Source organism: Gadus macrocephalus, chromosome 14 (assembly GCF_031168955.1).
Source record: "Gadus macrocephalus chromosome 14, ASM3116895v1".
Classification (NCBI taxonomy): domain Eukaryota; kingdom Metazoa; phylum Chordata; class Actinopteri; order Gadiformes; family Gadidae; genus Gadus; species Gadus macrocephalus.
The window spans coordinates 2,040,232-2,062,731 of record NC_082395.1 but is presented as its reverse complement, the minus strand read 5'-3'; the positions used below and the strand labels follow the sequence as shown (position 1 = coordinate 2,062,731).

The 22,500-nt window shown below is 48.3% G+C and overlaps 1 protein-coding gene across 1 annotated transcript in view; it reads left to right on the top strand.

Moving 5' to 3' along the window:
- Positions 1-2,209: 2,209 nt before the first annotated feature.
- The window catches only part of LOC132472376 (usherin-like), a 39,447-nt gene continuing 19,156 nt past the window's right edge, over positions 2,210-22,500 (top strand). Inside the window, exons 1-5 of the mRNA XM_060071982.1 lie at positions 2,210-2,762; positions 3,777-4,229; positions 5,455-5,669; positions 6,941-7,153; positions 10,799-10,967. Coding sequence (XP_059927965.1) covers positions 4,134-4,229; positions 5,455-5,669; positions 6,941-7,153; positions 10,799-10,967 — 693 coding nt within the window. The 5' untranslated portion in view covers positions 2,210-2,762; positions 3,777-4,133. The remainder of the gene's footprint in view (positions 2,763-3,776; positions 4,230-5,454; positions 5,670-6,940; positions 7,154-10,798; positions 10,968-22,500) is intronic.

Here is a 22,500-nt window from a genome sequence, read left to right as displayed (position 1 = left end):
TGGAGTCAACTATAGACCTAACCTGTGAACCATTGCTCATTCTTCACATGTTAAACTCAACGTTAATTTGACCATCCGGTCGAGATTAGCTCCTTATATTAACATGTTCTCTGCACCACAATCCATCCAGCGTGTTTGTTTGTCTCTCTCTCTCTCTCTCTCTCTCTCTCTCTCTCTCTCTCTCTCTCTCTCTCTCTCTCTCTCTCTCTTTCTCTCTCTCTCCCTCCCTCTCTCTCTCTCTCTGGCTGCTGGCCTCCTCTTACCACCTCCTCCCATCTCAGTTGCCCTCCCTCTCTCCCCCCCTCCTCTTCCTAATCCACCAGCTTCCTTCCCTCCTATTCCCTGTGATCCAGACCCTGCTCTCTCCCGTTGGATTCTCTCCCTGCACTCTGTTCACTCTGCTCCTTCTCCTCCTCCTTTCTAATCCCCAGCCCCGATCACAGCCACCTCCATCCATTATTAATGTGTACCTCTCTACATTGTCTCTCCTCAACTTCTCCCCTCTCCTCATCTCCTCTCCTCTCTCCTATCTGCTCCTCTCTTCTCCCCTTATCCTTTCTACCCTCCTCATCTGCTCTCCTCTCTTCGCTCCTCTCTCCTCCTTTTCTCTCTCCTCTCTCTCCTCTCCTCATCTACTCTCCTCATCTCCTCTCCTCTCCTCTCCTCTCCTCTCCTCTCCTCTCCTCTCCTCTACCCTCTCCTCTCCTCTCCTCTCCTCTCCTCTCCCCTCCTCTCCTCTCCCCTCCTCTCCTCTCCCCTCTGCCCTCCTCTCCTCTCCTCTCCTCTCCTCTCTTCTCTGCCCTCCTCTCCTCTCCCCTCTGCCCTCCTCTCCTCTCCTCTCTCCTCTCCTCTCCTCTCTTCTCTGCCCTCCTCTCCTCTCCCACCCTCATACCTTGCCACCTCCCTTCTCCTTGCCTGCCCTCCACTGCTCCTCTCTGCCTAGTATTGATTAGAAGGCAAACCTCTAATCTCCTTAAGGTCATTAGGAACACTTAATTAAAACCTAGTTAGAATGCCTTTGTTCAACCAAAGCAAATTGCAGCTGTTCAAACGCGATTAGGGCGATAACATAAAAACCTGTCGACAGGGAAAAATATAAGACACATTTTTTCCTGCTGAAATGTTTACCCAATTTGAATACATAGTGCTTCAGCATACAATCTAAACTACGGTGTGCTCGTGTGTGTGTGTGTAGGTGTGTGTGTGTGTGTGTGTGTGTGTGTGTGTGTGTGTGTGTGTGTGTGTGTGTGTGTGTGTGTGTGTGTGTGTGTGTGTGTTTGTGTGTGTGTGTGTGTGTGCGTGTGTTAATTCATACTCTAGAAACTACATGTGTATATGTACTGAATACGTTCAATTATGTTTTCAAATTCACAATACCCTCATGGTGTGTTGTGTTATGTTATGTTGTGGTAGGATTTGGTGCGTTATGTTTTGATGGGCTATGCTGTGGTATGTTATTGTGCATGGTGTTTTATGTTGTGGTCTGCAATGCTGTGTTATGGTATTATGTTATGGTGTATGATGTGGTATGGTGAGGTATGGTTTTATTTGTGGTATGGTATGATGTGGTATTTTATTTTATGGTGCATGGTGTTATATCTTGTGGTATGATGTGGTTTGTTGTGGTATGATGTGGTTTGTTGTAGTGTGGTCCGGTTTGCTGTAGCTAAGTAAGGTTTGGTCTCAGGATGTATTTGGTGTGTCTCTTAGACCGATGTTTAGTCCAGTGATTTGCCTTCCTAAGGCTAGGCTATGTTTTGTTGATGTGGGGGTCCTTGGCATGTTTCATCACATTTAGTACAACTGACTATAATATCATTTAGTACATTTAATACAACTTGCTAGATATAAATGTCTGCATTAGGCCTGCAGATATTCTTGAATTGAATCAAGAAGGTATTTAATCAATACTTAATCCATGCATTGATTATTTCTTCCATGTGAGATTCAAGGTGTTGCAGACGTTTATTGATTTGGTGTATCCACACTATTTCATCATTAGCTACATAACACATGTATGAGAACATTCCGATTGTAATCAATTCGCTTTAATCAACCTCACTGAATGCCATTCCTCACCAACATAATCACACCGTCTGACACACAAGTGTCTTGATCAGACCGAGGTTGCCTAGCAACCCTAAGCTTCCCTCTCATCTGAGGGACACTTGTTGAACCCTGACGCAGCTCGCGCGCGGCTGGGGGGGCTCAGGAACAGCGCGCATCCCCGCGAGGCACCAGGCGGGGGGTAATTACGCAGCACGCGCGTTAATGGCTTGCTGTCAGCGTCAATCATAACCGCACGTTGACGCACGCGTCGTGTTTGTTTTCTTTTCTCGACTTCCCGACGCGCTCAAGTTTCTCACCGCATGACTTTGTTTCCGGAAGCTGCGTCTCCCCTCGCGCGCTGGTGGCCAGATGGCGCCTCGCGCTAATCTGTTTACGGCTGACAGCCTCGCGCCGCATGTTGAGTGAGTTGAGGGCAGATTGGACCTCTTACCGGACCTGCAGTAGTGTGTGTGTGAACGTCTGACCCGACCTGCAGCAGTGTGTGGGGTAAGGACAGACTGGAACAGTGTGTGTGTCATGTTCACCAACCAGCACCCCGTTCCTGCACCGTCGACCGTGCATCAGTGACCACAGGTGCGTCAGAGTGACGCCACGTTTGTCTAAACTCAGCGCAACAAGTGGAATATTCTTTATTACCTCGCCTCTCTTATGGAGTCTGAACCTCACGGGTCCCCAGCAGCGCTCCAGTCCAGGTAAATTAAAATAAAACTCTGTATTTTCAGGGTGTGTTTCTATGAAAGGGGAGGGCTGGATCTACATGTTTGCTGGGCAGTCACCTGCAGCCGTGTATTATTACAGACCGTAAACCTCTCGTCCGTTTTACTGCATGGCATTATGGAGAGGAGAGTGCAAATCATTCCAAACCGTGTTTCAAATGTAGGACTCTTTCTGGGGGTGTGATACAACGGGGAATCAGACCAGAAAGTATTGTAATAAGTGAGCTTTAGACTAAGCTTCAATTTCCCCCCCAAACTTTGCTGTGTGGAAACTGTTCTATAGGGAAAAAAACGGAGCCCATATGTCAGAGGAAAAGCTATATTTAATTCAATTGAAATGAAGGAGAGGGATAAAGCAATGTAGCTGTATCAGTTTGAGCTGTGAATCCATCAAGCTGGACATGATAGTTTAGGCTTTGGCCGGGGAATGGCCTGCATGGCATTTCACTCTTCTCAGATTTGTCTCATGTTGGATTTTAGTTTGACCAGCCTCTCTCTCTCTCTCTCTCTCTCTCTCTCTCTCTCTCTCTCTCTCTCTCTCTCTCTCTCTCTCTCTCTCTCTCTTTGCCTCTCTCTCTCTCTCCCTCCCTCCCTCCCTCTTTGCCTCTCTCTTTGCCTCTCTCTCTCTCCCTCCCTCTCTCTCTCTCTGCCTCTCTCTCAGGTTGTGTGAAATCCTAGCTATCATGTGAGGGCTTTGGTTGAGGTCTGCGTGTATGACAGTGTACAGGGAGGTAAGCTTCGTGGCCTTACCCCAGGGGCTGCTGGCCTGGTGGAAATGCCACCGCTGTCTGAGAGCCGCTCGGAAACCATCACCGTCATCATTTATTCAAGTGCAACTGGACGACTTCCGGAGGAAATCCAGCTGCCTGAAACTCCGGGCAGCGTTCTAGAATATTGATAAGATTCTAGAGCGCCGTCAAGCGATTCTAGAGCACTCTGCTCCAAACTGGGTTCCTGAATTCTCTTTTTCTCCCTCCAATTTTTGAACAGGGAGTCCTGAGGGTGAAACGACCGAGGAGTAGAGAACGTGAAGAGGAGGGACACGAACCAGGAACGCAGGGAGGACGATGGGACAACACGGATTATAACACAAAGGAGAGGAATACAAGAGTAATGTGACTGATGAATGAACACATAAATGAATCCCACATAAGGAATAAAGCTCACCAGAGGAGTTCCAGGAGGGATGGATTCACGGCCGAGGCAATCGTCTCTCTGACTCCGGCTCCACAAGTGGATCCGTACGAACCCGGGACAGCAGGAGCAGCGGGAGGACATGTTGCTTCCTCTTGTTGACGGTCTCTCTCTGAAACACGACCAGAGCAGAAGTACGAGGATGAAGAACCAATGAAAGGCACCATGGGAGTTACAAAGTGGTTGGAAGTCTTGCTCTGGATGCCTCTACTGTTTTTCCACCTGGGTCGTGTCTCTGTGATGTCCCAGGTCAGTACACTTCCCGGGTAAAACGTAGTAGTAGTAGTAACTACTGAGGCAGCTTAAGGTTCTGAGCAGGTTGTAAGTTAGATATCTAATACATATTAGCACGACCATTAAGCTGCTTTTATCCGACTTGCCGGGAGTTCAGATTCATGTCAGTGGAACACGGGAATTAGTTCAACAGGACACAATAGTTGAATGTTTGTTTTCCCATTTTAATAAAGTGACAAATTAATCATAACTTAAAAAATACAAATGCAATACAACATAAATGTCCGCAATAATTCCATTTGGCTCAGACTCGCATGTTGCGCCCCGATTTCGACACAGGATACGCAGAATTCTCCCTCTGGTTCTTAGCTAACAAATTAGCATATTTGGCTGCATGAACCTAAATTCTTCATTGACTTAAATAAACCAACTAAAACATGACATCCAGTACAAAATGGTCTGTAACAAACCTATGAAAAATAAAATAGTCACATACATTTGAAACAAATTATCTATTCACCCTTGACTTCACTTAATGCACTGTATCCATTTAGTCTGCAATCGTCTTTTCAACCTGAAAAAATGCCCACAATCAACCTGCCACCACTATTTATTAATCTGCAAATGCACCCCGTGTGGTGACGGACTGCAACTACAGCCTTCACAATGCAGATCAATGATGGTGAAATAACAACAGGCAGAATGAGCAGAGCTAGTACCAGTTAGCTCTGTTCCGCTTGGCCAGACCAGTATGGAGCTGGTTAGGGTATCTCGGGAGTATCTCGGGAGTATCTCGGGAGTATCTCGGGAGTATCTCGGGAGTATCTCGGGAGTATCTCGGGAGTATCTCGGGAGTATCTCGGGAGTATCTCGGGGGTATCTCGGGGGTATCTCGGGGCACTTCGGGGGTATCTCGGGGTATCCTGGGGTATCTTGCTCGTGTAGAACGTGAACAGGGGGGACAGTGAACCCTGCACCTGTCCCCCCCCCCGGCCAAAGACACCTTAACGCGTCTGGGTTCTACAAAGTAAATCCCTGCGTTTACGTCGCGCTTTCCAACCCAGTGGCCGCTCAAAGCGCTTTACATCATGGCCTCACATTCACCCATTCATTCATACAGTCACCCATTCATTCATACATTCACACCCCGACAGCGGAGTCAGCCACCACGACTAATCATCCCGTCCCACGATGTAAACCCCTGTAGTACAACCCGCTGAACCCTCCGGTCGTCCCTCAGGGCCATTTCCCGCGGATGGAGAACATCGCGGCCTTCAAGCCCGTCTCCACGTCCCCGGCGCGCTCCTCCTGCGGCGACCCAGGGAGGAGCAGCTACTGCCGGGCGCCCCCCAGCCCGGCCGGCCTGGGGTCCTGCGCCCGGGCCTTCTGCGACCAGGAGTGTCCCTGGAGGTCGTCCACGGCGCCGTACGCTCCCCTGCTGCTGCCCGCTCACAGGTGGGGGGACCAGACTCTAGGCTGCTGACGGACGGGGGACGTACAACCCACAATGCGGGCGTACATCGCACGCGATGTACGCACGCATTGTGGGTTGGACGTCCTGGCACGCGATGTACACACTTAGTGTGTGTTGTACGTCCTGGCAATTGTGTAGCCTCTCACCCTAGCTGTCTCTGTTGTAAAGGGGGAACGGGTTAACCTAGTGATGGTTAGTGCTCTGCACTTGGTTCTGTGAACATCCTTGCTGTACCGAAAGCGACATATTGTTGTTTCTCTTTTTTCTGAAAATCTTATTGTTGAATTGTTGTGAATAACTCAAATTTTTCATGGTTGAATAATCAGTGGGTGGTATGAACGACTAATCGATTATTCGATGTGTGCCGACATTCACAAAGGCAGCCATGGATCATGGGCAACAAATCACTTAATATCTTAAACGGAAAAAAAAAACTAACAGTGAAAAATCGAATTAATTCTGGTATTAATCAGGGATGCGCATTTTGAAATACTATTCAATATTTGCTGAGAATTATTCGAATAATATACTGTTTATTTCAACAACTGCGCCATCAACATTCAACATCAAAATTATTTCAACGTGGGCTGAGGCAGATAGGCCTACATGTGCCAAAAACAGATCGCTATTTGTTTTACTGAACAGAGTCTGCATGACGGTGAACTAGACACGTCTTTAGCTTATGGAAACTATGGCCAAAAAAATAAATATTTGTTACCAGCATTCGTAGTGTTGATCAGCAGAGAAATTGTCCGCCAAAGACGTTGACGTCGCTTAGCAACCGAGGACGCTGGGGTTGATAAGTTACCGGACTACTTGCGGAGTGACACGACAGAAAAATAAAATAAAACACTTTCCTTGACAGCGGTCATTATATGCTTAGCAAGGATGAATTATCCAAAAATTATTCACCACCGGAAGTTGTGAAGGCTCATGCAAGCTCAACAGCATTGAGAAGAGCCGTGTAATAAATAACGATTCGATTTTCTACGTGACGACGACTATTCGATGATCGTTGCCCCTCCGTAACTTATTGTAAGTCGCTTTGGATAAAAGCGTCTGCTAAATGCCCTGAATGTAAATGTAAATGAATACTAATTAATATTTTGTTTACCCATCGTCTAAATATGATAACTGGTCTCCGTCGACTGGTCGGGCTTTGAGTTCAGTCGGGCCGACGCTCTACAGCCTGAGGTTCACACATCCAATCAGTGAAACAAGCACATGGTCTCCTCTTCTGTGTCCCAACCAGGGGTCTGTGCGTCAAGGAGGACCCCCATGACGGCCCCCCCGGCCCCGAGAGGACGCACCCTGAGGGGACAGAAGCCCCTACCAGCGGCCAGGGCAGCCTGGTCTTCAACACCACCCCGGGAGGCTGCCTGGTCTCGCCCCCCGCCCAGGACCTCGGCCCGCTGGGGTCTCTCACCCTGGCGGTCTGGATCAAGCCCTCCGCCCCGGGAGAGATGTACGTTTCGCTGTGACGTGTTGTGGTGTGGTGTGGTGTGTTGTGGCGTGGTTCAGTCTGGTCTCAGGACGTCTTGGCTTGGCTGTGTCTCCTAAGGGCTGATAATATGGACCCATGTTCCCGCAACGCAGCGACCACGCAGACGTGAACCTTTATGGTTCTGCGTCGGGTTTTAGTGAGCGGACCAATCACAGCCCATGCTGCGGCGTCGCCTCGACGGAAGGTTACGATGTTGGGGAGGCGCACGTCCGGCCCTTGTGGTGGACGCAATGAGGGTCCGCAAGGACATAAGGGGTCCGCAAGGACATAAGGGGTCCGTAACCCCGTTGCGTGAACGTGGGACCATAATCAGCCCTTTAGGCCGATGTATAGTCCAGTGATCTGCCTTCATAAGGTTAGGATATGTTTTGTTGGTGGATCCTTGGAATGTTTCATCACATTAAGGGGGTTCTTTGTACAGCTGACTCAGATATAAATGTCTGTATTAGGCCTACAATTGACCTGAATCAAGAAGGTATAATTTAATCCATACTTAATCCATGGATTGATAATTTTTTCCATTTGAGATTCAAGGTGTGGCAGACATTACCCTTATCTTACGTGACGTCTCAAACAGTCTGCACTAGCAAGAGTGGAGATAAAATGACTCTGGGCAGGAGAACTGTATAGTAATGTTTCTAATGTTTATGATCATTTTGAAATCTATTTTTATCATAACATCATAATTATCGTTGCAACAAATTAATTGAAAGGGAGGGGAGGGATACAAAACAAAGTTTTACATGTCATCTCACAAAGACACAAAATAGCTTCCAAGTAGAAACATGTCTCTTTAATGCAGTATCCATGACCAGAGAAGAGGAACTCTAGAACCCTGAAAAGACCAGGGGACCCCTAGCATGTTGACAAAGAGGACCCAGACAAAGGCGTCACGCTTGTATAACCCCCCCGCCCTCTGTCCCAGAGAGGACAAGTCACCCACCACTCCACTGTCATGTCCTAGTTAAACCCATGTGTTGCGTGTGAGGGACGGGGACAGGAGTGTACTCGTGTGTCTCTTGCCGTCAGCGGGCGGGTGCAGAGTTACACGCAGATCGGTTAGCCAAGCGCACGCATGAGGACACTCGACCCTACACCCACCGTGAGAGAGGCTTCAGCTAGCTGATCCACCCGCACACGTCATAGCACCGCAGCTAGCGCCCTGCTGCATGCTACCGACGTCCCGCACGTCTGTGAACACAGAGGTCGTGTTAGGGACGTGTTTTAATAGGAGACATCGGGCATTCTTCAAACCTAATGGTTGTTGTTTGATTCTTTCCATGAGCAGGATTGTGAAACATAGCTGGGGCACCCAACTCCCTCCTACATTGTCCTATGTTCGATGCCCGATATCGAATTTAAGCGATATTACGTAAGATAATAGTATTTTCCCGGATTCAGAAGTAGAGTGTGAATCCCCATACAGGAGCAGTCAATCGTCATACAAGTCTTTTCCTTCAGGTTTTGCATACTGGTTAACATTGCAGACATTCGTTTTTGCGTCGTTTATCTATGACTTATATTTCTGCTGATGGGAAATGCCAGCAGGCGGTCCCAGGGAATCGTGCGAATCTCGCATGCTCAGTACTCATTGGGTCCTTTGTTGAGGAGATGTTCGAATAACGGGGCGATCATGGGAAAGATCTGAGCTGTCATTTGGAAATTTCGAGCCGAGATTTTTGCTGTTGTGAAGCGCTTGTCTGGGGACTCGGATGACAGACAGAGTCCTGTTGTTTTGGTCCGGCGAACTCGACACCAGCGTGGCTGAATGAAATCTCTCGGAGCATGGGAGCTCTTTCTCTCTCTCGCTCTCTCCCCCCCACCCCCTCTCGTATGTTGCCTCCTCGTTGGCCGTACCCCCCCCCCCCCCCCTCCCAAGCCTTTGTTATAAGAGGCCATCTTGGTTTCCATCAAAGCGACCAGATGAAAGGAGGTCTCTATCCTCACCTCTGTCCATCTCTCCTCGCCCCTCGCTCCAGCCCAGTGTGTTCTGACATCCCCCCCCCCCCCCCCCCCCCCTCCAACAACAACCCCCTCCCCCCCTGAACACTCCGCCAGCCGAACAATGAACAGAGGCAGCCACCTGTTGTCATCAAGATATCGCCGCTCCACTCGCTCTGCCATTATCCTCAAGTGTTTAAATCTCCAGATTGCTCTTCATTGGTTGGCAGATGCAGACAAATTAGAGGGCGTAAGGATCACGGTAATGAGCCAATAGCGTCTCACTACTTGAATAGGAAAGAGAGGTTATTTTTAAACCACATCTATCCATGATACTGTTAGAAAAACTTGCGTGCGTGCGTGTGTGCATGAATGTGTGTGTGTGTGTGTGTGTGTGTGTGTGTGTGTGTGTGTGTGTGTGTGTGTGTGTGTGTGTGTGTGTGTGTGTGTGTGTGTGTGTGTGTGTGTGTGTGTGTGTGTGTGTGTGTGTGTGATGATTCATTGACCATACCCATGTCTTGTTTATAATATAATAACTTTGGATCTTGAATGATCATTTTTACTTCTATGTTCTTTAGGGTTCAATATAATGATATTGAATCTTTGAAATTATATTGTAACATATTGAAATGATATGTCTGTGTTCTCAACATTATTACATACATACATATTTTATCTCGGTGTCAAATTAGTACACAATTGATCAATGGTTCAGAATGATAATCTTTCTGCTCAGTTATGGGTTAGCTGTTACTCTTCAACTAATTGAATTCCCATTATTCACACGTTCCTCTCTCTCTCCACACCATGCATGTATAGCGTACCTCTCTCGCCCGGACGTGACTTTCTGTGATATACGGACTGTGTTGGCCTGAGTTCATAAAAGCTATGATTCCCCATAAAATGTATGTGATGGTGGTTAATATTACACTGCATGTGTGTGCCAATGTACAGAAGTTTATAAGAGAGAGAGAGAGAGAGGGAGAGGGAGAGGGAGAGGGGGAGGGGGAGGGAGAGAGAGAGAGAGAGAGAACGGTCGAGAGACGAGGGATAGGCCAGGGAGATCGAGCGAGAGAACATGAACGTGGGTCTATGCAGAAAGCTAATAGTCGTGTAAAATATTGATATTCAATGTATAAATGTCAAACGTAAGGGGACCTACAGGCTCCACCCCGAGATCCACACCCCCCATTCTGCTACAGCTACACTTTACCATTATCTTTGAAAACAGACTTTACTTGTAGTTTTAGTAAACAGACTGCATTTATGCAGCGCTTTTCTAACCAGGGGCCACTCGAAGCGCTTTACAACGCTGCCTGACATTCACCCGTTCACGCACACATTCACCCACCGACGGCGGAGTCAGCCACGCAGGGCGACAGCCAGCTGGTCAGGAGCAGTCAGTGTGAGGCGTCTCGCTCAGGGACACCTCGGCACTCTAGGTGTCCCTGAGCTGGCTCGAACTAGCAACCCTCCGGTTACCGGCCCTCCCGCCCTACCTCCTGAGCCCCTTGCCGCCCCAGTAGTGGTTAGTCGTGGTTAGTCGTGGTTAGTGGTGGTTAGCAGTGGTTAGCAGTGGTTAGCAGTGGTTAGTCGTGGTTAGCAGTGGTGCTTTAGCCCGCAGTGTGGCGTCCCTGACGGCCTGCCTGTGTTCCCCTCCTCCAGGCTGCTGCTGGAGAAGAGCTCCAGAGGCCTCCTGCTCTTTGCGCTGACCGCCTCGGACCGGGCCGTGGTCCTCCGCTACGGCCGGTCCCGCGGGCCGCGCCTGCTGTCCGTCAGCTTCAGGACAGCGGGCCGACTCGCCCTTCACAGGTGGACCCACCTGGTGCTGCAGGTAGGAGCTTCTGACCGGGTTCTGAGATGAGGACCTGCATGTGACGGAATGACGGCTGTGTGCAGACGCTGGCTGGATGATGTCATAAATACAATAAAGAAAGACGGAAAGAAAGAAAGAAATAATTAACATTGGGTGAATATGAGGGGCCCAATGAGTAAGAATGAACAAAATAGTAATTCATCAAATAAATATGATTCATAGAGAAACTAAACTCTGACATGACAGATAACTTGAACCCGTCCTTACGGGTCGAACTGCTCCGTTTCAAACAGCCTTTGTGGCGCCGTCACCTCGACTTGTGAGCCGGTAAATGATGAATGCTGAGCGCTTTTCCTCTCCGGCTCTCTTAACATTAACATAAATGAGTCGCCTCTTTGTGGGCATTAATTATATTGACAAACATCTGCTGGTGCCCAGCTGCCGTGCCACGGGTCACCGGCCACGCCCCGCGGCAGAGAGAACATATGTACACGCTCAGGAAGAATCCTGCGGCCTCGGAGAAGGAACGCTATCGACTAAACATGTCGTTCACTGACCTAGGCAAAGGCATGCATGACGAATGGTAAGCTTGGGGCCTTTAACGCCCAGGGACGTCCTGGGTATGAAGGTATAGGCCTTTATGTTATCTGACTACGTGTTTCACAGTGGTGCCGGGGTAAATGAGCAGTCATTTGTGTCTGGTGTTTTCGCATAATTAGTTAATTATTATTATTGAAACACTGTTCAAAAAAGCCTTTCCGATACTGCCTAGGTATTAAAGTATAGGCCTTCATGTTAACTAATTAGGTATCATGTAATGATGATGCCAGGGTAAATGATCGGTGATGTGTGTCTTGTGGCATTGGCATGTGATACCAATGAGCAAGGAGAGAGACAGCAAAGGACTTCTAAACGAACTGCACTCAGAGTTCATTAGCGCTATGCTTTCTTGGCTTGTTTTCTGTTTGACCCCATGCCAAGGCTCATCCAACAGTGTTTTTTGGTGATAGTGGGTCAAACATTTTCACTAGCATTAATAGGGGAAAATATTGTATGATGAAATAAAGTCATTGCTCAATATATTAAGTGTGTGTGCTAAGGCGGACGTATCAACTGACTACTGCTGATACAACCGCCTTAGTAGTCTGTTTGTCAGTGGAGTATCTAATAGCAGCTCGTCCATAAACTTATAAAGAAAGGCTCTTTCAGAAGCTCTTCTCTTTAAGAGACATTCTTGAAGGATCGTGTGTGTGTGTGTGTGTGTGTGTGTGTGTGTGTGTGTGTGTGTGTGTGTGTGTGTGTGTGTGTGTGTGTGTGTGTGTGTGTGTGTGTGTGTGTGTGTGTGTGTGTGTGTGTGTGTGTGTTTTGGAGGACTGGCTGCATATCATTTTACAGGTTGCTAACCTTAGTTTCTGTCAGCCTGTAAATGGTTTCAGTCTTCAGGCAGATATGGGCCAGTCTTAAAAAAACTCTGAGCTCTACAACCGATAATTCTTTTCATTCATATCAGATATCTTGGGGCCACGAGTGTCTTATGAATTAAAAGTCCTGCTTGATATATAAATGTTGGGGCAAAATGTGTTTGACATGACTGTCAAACATGTTTTGCTTAAAAAGCAAACATTTGACAATACAGAGAACATGAAGGGGGGATAATCAAAATTCAAATGGAAAAGTGTTTCCCTTTGGTGGGAATGATTTCGTTGAAACTGCCAGGAATCAGGTTTATGAAGCGTCAAGCGTTGCGTGTTTCCGTGAAACCAGTGTTGACAGGTTTGTTGACTGGCCGGGTTATTGGTGCTGATGTTTCTGGCAGAGCTTTGGCAACACAGCGTCCACCGAGCTCAATGTAACAGCTGATGGCTTTATAGCTGGGAGCTGTGTGTGTGTGTGTGTGTGTGTGTTTATATATGTTTGTGTAAGCATTCATGTGCCAGTCTTCGAATAAGTGTATGTGCTTGGGGTGCTGTTTTTTCAATCGGTGTGTCTGCCTGTCTTTTGTCTGACAGAGTTATGTGATCTTCTCTGACTATTACACGACTAAAGCGACATTATTAGCCTGAAAAAAAAGTATCTTATGTAAATCACATGCGTGTGCCTGTATGAGTGAGTGCAAAAACATCCTCCTGTACAGTTTGTAGCTGTCTGTCAATCACAGTAGAGGGATTCTCTTGAAAGCACATGGGAAATTGAGTAGCCTCATTATACTGACACACACACACACACACACACACACACACACACACACACACACACACACACACACACAGGGCCCGTGCGGGCTGTAGAGAGGCTGGTGCACCCTGGGTAGTTGTCCCATCTGATTATGATAACAATGGGGAGGACGGGGGAGAGGCGCGGTGGGGGGGGGGGGGGGGGGGGGGGAGGCACTGGGGGAGAGGGGGGGGGAGGGGGGAGTGGTTGATTTAGTGATGTAGTGGTTGTGTAGGAGGTGGATCGGCCCCTGTGATTCATTCTGCTGCTCAGTTCATTTTAGGAGTAAGAGGTGGAGAGGCTCTAAATAACCAGACAAGCGTCACCCCATGGTGCTATGAAGACGGATGGAGCCGCACACTCTGTGGCAAAGTTACCCCGTGATGCTGAGACGATGCGAAGCCATGATCTGTGTGTGTGTGTGTGTGTGTGTGTGTGTAGGGGTGTGACTTTATACACAATTGTGCACGTGGTTACAAACAAACGGTTGCGTTTCTATTTCATTTGAAATAAACGTTCAAAGCACTATTTAATGTCTGAAAGATAGTCATGTTTGCATCATGATGTGAAATGGCATGTCGTATTCAGAGCGCTCTGTGCCTACTGGTGATTTTGCATAATTAGTTAATTATTCTAATTATTATTAATTATGGCGGGTTGTGTGATTCTGATGAGTAAACAGCTTACGAGCGTTATTAGAAACACATGTAAAGTAGAGTGAAACGTATGAAGTTAAAAGTCCCGGTGATGTCATATAGTAGGCGAGCGCTCGTGGAAAGCCCCTCGACCAATCAAATGACTCGGTCAGAACTAAGTGCTGTAAAACATGGCGTCCGACCACTGTAGTCTTTCTGTTGTGGGACACAGGGTTGAAGATTCTGGCAATAGTTAAACGGAGCGTTTAATCGTACTCCTGGTACTTTTAGCCTTGGCCACACAGTTGGGCTTAAAGCACCCTTTGCGATCTGCATCGCATGTGCGCATGCGAGAATATATTCAATATTTATGTATTTTTTGTTTAACTATTGGTTAACACACCAAACTAATCGTTGTGTTGTACAGTACATTGACTTTTGACTTGCATTAATGAAATTAGTCATCATTGTAAGCTACAGTACACATGTAGTCTTGTGTTGTATAATTTCAAGATGTAGTTGGCATGAGAGAAATTCTTAGGGGTGAGCAGTAGGCAGAGGAGGTAGCAAAAAAATCAATTAAAGTTTTAATAAAACTTACATGGATGGACCTCCTGTATCATAAAGTTTCAAATTCAGTGCCTCCCTGATATTCTGAGGACAAGCCCTATGGCTTGGAGAATGCTTACACATTATATCTGAATCTAGCAATAAGTCAAAGATTAAAGTAAGCTGTTGTACTGTAGCATGTTCTGTTGAGGAGGCTAACGATGCAAAACAGTGTAGCTATTCCCAATGCTATCGTAGGCAATCATGGCTGTTTGTTTACAAATGTATTTGAGGAGTCTGATCACCACAATTAAAAACATTCAGAGAAGATCTTGTCAGGGTTACCTCGTCTCCATTGTGTGATAAATATGGCAGGGTAAATGCACAGGGGTGTAAATAGCATACATTGATATTTGCACGGGGGGGAGACTGCATATACTGATAATTGTACCAGGGGTGCAAATAGCCTAACCCATAGTTAAAATGGAAAGATATTTGGCTGACTATGAAAGGGATTGACAATGTGATGTTAAACTGATGGCTGGCGCTGTGATGAGATGGCTGAGCAGAAGTACCCAGAAGGGTCAGGAGGAAGCTCAGTCGATGGAAGAACGAACCACCTCCACATAGAACTCAGAGTACGCACATGACGGCATGTGGTTCAGGAGGCAGAGCGGGTTACCTTGTACCCGGAGGGGTGCTAGTTCAATCCCCGGCTCCCCAAGGTGTCGAGGTGTCCCTGAGCAAGACACCTCACCCTGACTGCTCCCGACGAGCTGGCTGTCGCCCTGCGTGGCTGACTCCGCCGTCGGTGTGTGAATGTGTGCGTGAATGGGTGAATGTTAGGCAGTATTGTACATCTCTTTGAGTGGCCACTGGTTGGATAAGCCCCATATGAGTGCAGTCCTTTTACCATTCACCATGAGAATCCAATAGTCCAAATCATATAGAAAAAGAGATGGTGTAAAACGACCGGCGGTACGGTGTACCGGTCACCGGCTCGTGGGTCACTAGTGACGAAGAGGAGGGAGATGGACACTGAGTGGGGTGGGGGGGGGGGGGGCGCTGATTGACTGTGTGCTGAGAGGACCCCCAGAGGGCTCCGTCTGTGAGTGCCTGACCAAATCAGCATTATGGGATCAGGCAGAGGCCGGGACAGCCCGTCACAGGGGTCCGGCCACGGCCCGACGCGACAGCATGAATGTTTAACACGCGTCTGGTTGAGACTGGTTTAGTCATGCATGCACACACACACACACACACACACACACACACACACACACACACACACACACACACACACACACACACACACACACACACACACACACACACACACACACACACACACACACACACACTGCACAGAGACACACAGTCTGCAAACCGGCTGGTTGCTTCTTTGAGAGGGTTGTCACATTGTTGAGTTGGAGACAGAATGGGTGAGCAAGAGAGAGAGAGACAGAATGAGAGAGAGAGACAGAAACGGAGAGCACGAGAGAGAGAGAGAGAGAGACAGAATGGGAGAGAGAGAGAGACAGAATCAGAGAGCACGAGAGAGAGAGAGAGAGAGACAGAATGGGAGAGCAAGAGAGGGACAGAATGAGAGAGCGAGAGAGAGAGAGAGAGAGACGGAATGAGAGAGCACAAGAGAGAGAGAGAGACAGAATGAGAGAGCAAGAGAGAGAGAGAGACCGAATGAGAGAGAAAGAGATGGGGTAGTGGGAGACAGAGAGAGACAAATTGAGAGAGAGTCGGAGAGAGATGGAGTTGGGGGAGACAGAATGAGAGAAGGCTGGAGCGAGAGAGAATAAGAGGGAGAGGGAGAGAGAGAAGGGTTGCTACTGAGAGGAATGTGGTGTATAGATTAAATGAAGAATGGTCACACTCGAGGAAACCAGTGGAGGTCAATATAAATCAGAGAACATGACAAAACCTGAAGCCTGAAAGAGAAAGTGAGAGGTGAAGAAAAAGCAGAGACAGTGAAGGAGTGAACAGTCACCTCTGTGGGTCAGGAGGAGGGCTACCTGATTATTGGAGGGAGACTTCTCCTTTAGCTTCCACCACCACAATCCAACCAGTTTACATAGTTCTCCACCTCTTCACAGAGGAAGCAGTTGGAGGAGGTGGTGCACACAGCATCAAAAATCACAGGAAATGCCATCCCATCTGTAGCTTCTATCTGTGCCCCGCGGACTAGCCATAAAACGCAGAAAGTGCTAGATGATCCCTCCCACCTTGCCATGTCGCTCCTCAAACTACTGCCTTCTTGAAAAACAGCGCAACGTCTCAGGGGTAAAACATCCCGTTTGTGTAATAGCACGTACCCGGCCACTATCAGGTTCCTCAATGCTCCGGCCCTCAGGAGTAAACCTGTACTCAATGCACTCTGCACTGTATAGACTGCACAAACACTTTATGGGAAGTTGCAATAGCACAAGATCTTTCTATCTTTTAACTGGTTTGAATGATTGTCTGTGTCATTGTATTTTATGTCCTGTATGGCACACGCCAATCAACTGTGTTGACATGGCAATAAAAGTTATGTATCTATCTATCTTCTCCTTAGATAAATATTTAAATGTAATCTATATGTAATTACCATGAAGTGTTTATGTCAAGCTCAACGTAGGATGGGTGCTGTGAAGGTCATTTCAGGGGATTTTAAAATGGGTTATAGTTCATATTTCTTTCTTTCTTTCTTAAGTATTCTCCTGACTCTTTGCTCCTCTTGCCTTCCTGCTGAGTGTCTCTCTCCCAGTCTCTGTGTCTGTCCACACCCTGTCTCACCCATCCCATCATTCTCCAGTCTTTCCACACCCTGTCTCACCCCTCTGGTCACCCGTCTGTCTGCGTGTGTCTCACCCCTCTGATCACCCTGTCTGTCTGCGTGTGTCTCACCCCTCTGATCCCCAGTCTGTCTGCGTGTGTCTCACCCCTGTGATCACCCGTCTGTCTGCGTGTGTCTCACCCCTCTGATCCCCAGTCTGTCTGCGTGTGTCTCACCCCTGTGATCACCCGTCTGTCTGCGTGTGTCTCACCCCTGTGATCACCCGTCTGTCTGCGTGTGTCTCACCCCTGTGATCACGGGTCTGTCTGCATGTGTCTCACCCCTGTGATCACCCGTCTGTCTGCTTGTGTCTCACCCCTGTGATTACGCGTCTGTCTGCGTGTGTCTCACCCCTGTGATCACCCGTCTGTCTGCGTGTGTCTCACCCCTGTGATCACGGGTCTGTCTGCGTGTGTCTCACCCCTGTGATCACCCGTCTGTCCTGCGTGTGTCTCACCCCTGTGATCACGGGTCTGTCTGCGAGTGTCTCTGTTTGGTATTCCTTTGTTGTTCTCCTCCAGGCGCTGGTGTCTCTTCTGCTTCGCTACTCTTAGCCGGTTTGGATCCTAAAAACTTCCACTGCCTCCTCTAATACCCTTAATGAATGTTTTCACGCACAATTACACCGGCAAGACCCCTGCCTCCCGTGTGGCGACAGGGCGCACGTACGCTGAGTCTGTGTTCACAACGCCTTCGTCTTGGCAGCTCCCCATCTCTGTCATGTCTCTCGTCTCGTCTCTCTCTCGTCTCGTCTCTCTCTCTCTCTCTCTCTCTCTCTCTCTCTCTCTCTCGCTCTCTCGCTCTCTCGCTCTCTCTCTCTCTCTCTCTTTGTCTCTTGCTCTCTCTCGCTCTCTCTCTTTGTCTCTTGCTCTCTCTCTCTCTCTCTTTGTCTCTTGCTCTCTCTCTCTCTCTCTCTCTCTCTCTCTCTCTCTCTCTCTCCCCCTCTCTCTCTCCCCTCTCTCTCTCTCTCTCTCTCTCGCTCTCTCTCTCTCTCTCTCTCTCTCTCTCTCTCTCTCTCTCTCTCTGCCTCTCTGCCTCTCTGCCTCTCTCTCTCTCTCTCTCTCTCTCTCTCTCTCTCTCTCTCTCTCTCTCTCTCCCTCTCTCTCTCTCTCTCTCTCCCCCCCTAGGCCTCTGGTGCTGATGTGCTCTCGCCTCATCACCCCTCTCTCCGTTAGCCTCCTCCCCCCCTCCCCCCCCTCCCCCCCCCCGGTCTTCTGCCCTGGCCTTCACACCTCTGGGTTGGTCGCTTCACCACTTCATCTGACTCCTTCTCACCCTCTCACCTCAGCCGTCCACCCAGCTCCCCTTACACACACTGAACCTCACGTGTGTACATTATTACTGATAGTATTTGGACCACCAGTCTGTATTATATTCCATTTATTTAGTACATGAATGCACAGTATAATCTGCTTTTACTCGTTCATCATTGTATCTTTTCCTGTTGGCTTTGGTACGGTCACCAGTGGAGCTGTGGTAAAACATGGCGTCCGACCGCTGTAGTCGTTCTGTTGTGGGACACAGGGAAGAAGGCTCTGGCGATAGTTACAACGGAAACACGCCTGCTATACGATGAAAGACCGACAGGAAGCGACGGGCGCTGGGTCAACGCGATGTCAAACTGATACGACGTACGTTTGGACAAACGGACAAACGTACGTTTGTCCGTTTGTCCAAACGGACGTCGTATCAGTTGGACGTTTTGTAAGTGCCTGCGTTTTGAGCTGCACATTGTGGTCATTGGGTCTCACATGCCTGGTAATGGGGGTCCCCATTCTGGTCATGGGGGTCTTTGGAGTGCCTGCAGGTGAAGGTGAGGGCGTCACAGACAGGCCAGCAGTACGAGGTCAAGGGTCACCAGGCCGACATCACATTACACAGCGAACCCCCTGACTGTACCACGAGAGAACAGCAGATGGAGAACAATGCATCTGGCTGATAAAAACCTAATAAAGAGTGAAATGGTGCGAGGCTAACTCGGGAGAAGCTGGTGAGGAAGGGAAAGGCCTGCTGGGAAGCAGATGCTGACTGAGGCGTCGGTCACCATGATTGTGTTGTCTCAGTCATCAGTCCTGAGTCAACACAGCGCAGCGCTGTATACAGCTGTGGCGGGGGCCTGCTCCACTTTAATCAGGCCCGTTCCTTTTTGGGTTTACATCTCATTGTATTCCTTTCTTTCTCTTTTGCACCCTCTAATTCATGCCGTGCCCTCCTCTCATGTATATAGCCTATATATTAATGCTCTATAAATATTTCACACCTTGGTTACCTTGCCACCTGCCATAATTTTCCCTCCTTATTTCCCCCCCCTTGTATCCCTTCTTTCCTGCTCTCTCTCTCATTCTCTCTCATTCTCTCTCTCTCTCTCTCTCTCTCTCTCTCTCTCTCTCTCTCTCTCTCTCTCTCTCTCTCTCTCTCTCTCTGCACTTTTTCCTCCAGTCTGTCTCCTTTTAATAATTCTAAATAACAAGCTGAATCCTCTTGGCTGTGAGGGGGACTTTGAGACTTATGGTCTGTATTAAGGCCTTGTGTCACCTTATATATCGTCCCCTGGGTCCCTCCTCCTAATTGTTCCTTTCCTCTCCATTTCTCCCCTTGACTCACTAATTCCCCCCTCACTGCATCTTCTTCACATATTTATCCGACTCACACTTTCTATTTCCTCCTCCTGTTCCCTCGTTCTCTCCGTGTTGCTGCCCTCACTTTATCTCTCTCTCTGTCTCCCGCTCTCTCCGTCTCTTTTATTCTCCCCAGGGACAATTTTCTTTTCTTAAATAAACTGTCATAGCTAGTGTTAAAATATGGGGCCCTTTGGAGGCGGAGCGCGGCGAGACAGGGGCCCGCAGCCCTGGGCGGGTATAAAACATGGATAATATGCCATGAGAGGTAATTGTGTCTTTTAGCGCAGAGATGAGTAGAACAAATGTCTCTCCCCCGCTCTCCCCCCCTCCTGCTCTCTCGTCCTCTCTCGCTCTGTCTCCCTTGCTCTGTTCTCTCTCTCTCGTTCTCTGTCTCTCTCTCTCTCTACATCTCTCTCTCTCTCTCTCTCTCTCTCTCTCTCTCTCTCTCTCTCTCTCTCTCTCTACATCTCTCTACATCTCTGTCTCTCTCTCTCTCTCTACATCTCTCCTCTCTCTCTCTCTCTCTCTCTCTCTCTCTCTCTCTACATCTCTCTCTCTCTCTCTCTACATCTCTGTCTCTCTCTCTCTCTCTCTCTCTCTCTCTCTCTCTCTCTCTCTCTACATCTCTCTCTCTCTCTCTCTCTACATCTCTCTCTCTCTCTCTCTCTCTCTACATCTCTCTCTGCCTCTCTCTCTCTCTCTCTGCCTCTCTCTCTCTCTCTCTCTGCCTCTCTCTCTCTCTCTCTCTCTCTCTCTCTCTCTCTGCCTCTCTGTCTCTCTGTGTGTCTCTCTCTCTCTCTCTCTCTCTCTCTCTCTCTCTCTCTCTCTCTCTCTCTCCACATCTCTCTCTCTCTCCACATCTCTCTCTCTGTACATCTCTCTGCCTCTCTCTCCCTCATCCTGTATTTCTTTTCCTCCCTCTCGGGGTCCTTTCTGGTTTTAGCTGGCTATCTCCCCAGTGTTCTTGTTTTAACCTGCTGGTCGCATCAGTGTGATGGAGGGGATGCCTGCTGCTGGCCGGAGAACGCCTCAGACATCACAAGACGTCTCTTGGTGAACACAACAAAAGAGATAGAGAGAGATAGCGGCATAAAAGATGGATGAACAGAGTGGAAAGGAGTTAAAGAGACGGAGAAATTGAGAATGTGAAGAGACAGGAAAAGGACCAGAGAATAGAGAGTCAAAGCGAGGGTGAAACACAACGTAGAAGGTAGAAGAGATGAGGAAGACCAGGCTGACGGAGAGGAGACAGGTGTGCGTAAACATTTCGATTTAGAGTCTGAGTGCCTTTGTGCTTTCATGTGGACAATGGAAAACCATATTAAGACACCATTAAAGCCATCCACTCTCCTCTCCTCACCCCTCGTCCCGTCTCTCGTCTCCTTCCCTCCTTTTATTGTCTGTGGGCCTCTCCATCTCCTCTGTTTATCACCGTCTCCCTGAGAGGAGGCCCTGTGTCCGGGCCCTAGCCCCGTCTCTTCCAGGGCTGTGATAGAACCCGACCCTGCTCTGTTTACCTCTCATCTGTCACGTTCCCCTCGAATCTGTGTTACACACACTCTAACACAAAGTACCTCAAACTCTTCATCAAACACTCAAACATTTATATTCTCTCTTTCTTTCTTTCTTTCTTTCTTTCTTTCTTTCTTTCTTTCTTTCTTTCTTTCTTTCTTTCTTTCGCTCTCGCTCTCGCTCTCGCTCTTGCTCTTGCTCTTGCTCTTGCTCTTGCTCTCGCTCTCTCTGGGAATATGGGAATGGTATCATTGTGGCACAATCAAATCCCACTGTGAGCTGTTCCGGCTATGTCTCCAGGCTGAGGATGCTCTGGCTGAATTGTATATATGTTCACTGATTCACTTTTTTTCTGTTGTATTGGCCTTGGCCTGTCCTATATGTGTATTTTATGGACCCGAGTCCGATAAAGCTTAGAATAAATAGAAAACAGATAAAAGCTGTAAAACTGGGAAGGGATTTTGGATACCACAGCCCTAAGAGCAAGATGCCTTTCCTTGATCTGCTCATTGACATCAGGCAGGTCGCTGGATGAATACGATGTGTAACATGACAACAACATAAGCACTAATAACTGAACGTACACATAATTCGAAATTTCCTAATGAGGGAATAAACCGAGGAAACAACGTCGAAGCTTGTGTATCATTTCACACGTTCGGTTCCTCACCTGGAGGCAGCACGCTCGGCGAGCGCACAGAGCGCCAGTGTCTGCGCCCAGCAGCCCCTGCCTCTGCCCGTCGCTGTGAAAGACGAGAGCAGCTTTGGTCCAAATGCCTTCAGATCACTAAAAGCTTCCACTCTGGGTATCCCTGCCCGCTTAGCAGGGCTTACCCGGTAACACTGCCATGCTGGAGGGTGTCACGCTAGAAGTGTGGTCAGGACTCAGGGAGAGAGCGACCTTTAAAGGAAACACTAAAAGGAGAGGTATGAAGAAAAAGTTAATTAAGGAGAATAAACTGTGGTTACTTTTGTTTGTGTTCTGGACGTGGTATTCACTGACGAGTCTTAATCAGGATTTGGTTAAGCTCCCCAGGAAAAATGAGATTGGCTGCGACGTCACATCTTCATCATCATACTTTGACGTACCTTTTCACTAAAAGCCTCCTGTCCAGCAGAGGTGAAAGTGCTCACACACTCGAGAGTTTAAGTGGGGACTTCCATGCCAGAAGGAACATTAAGTTAAATCC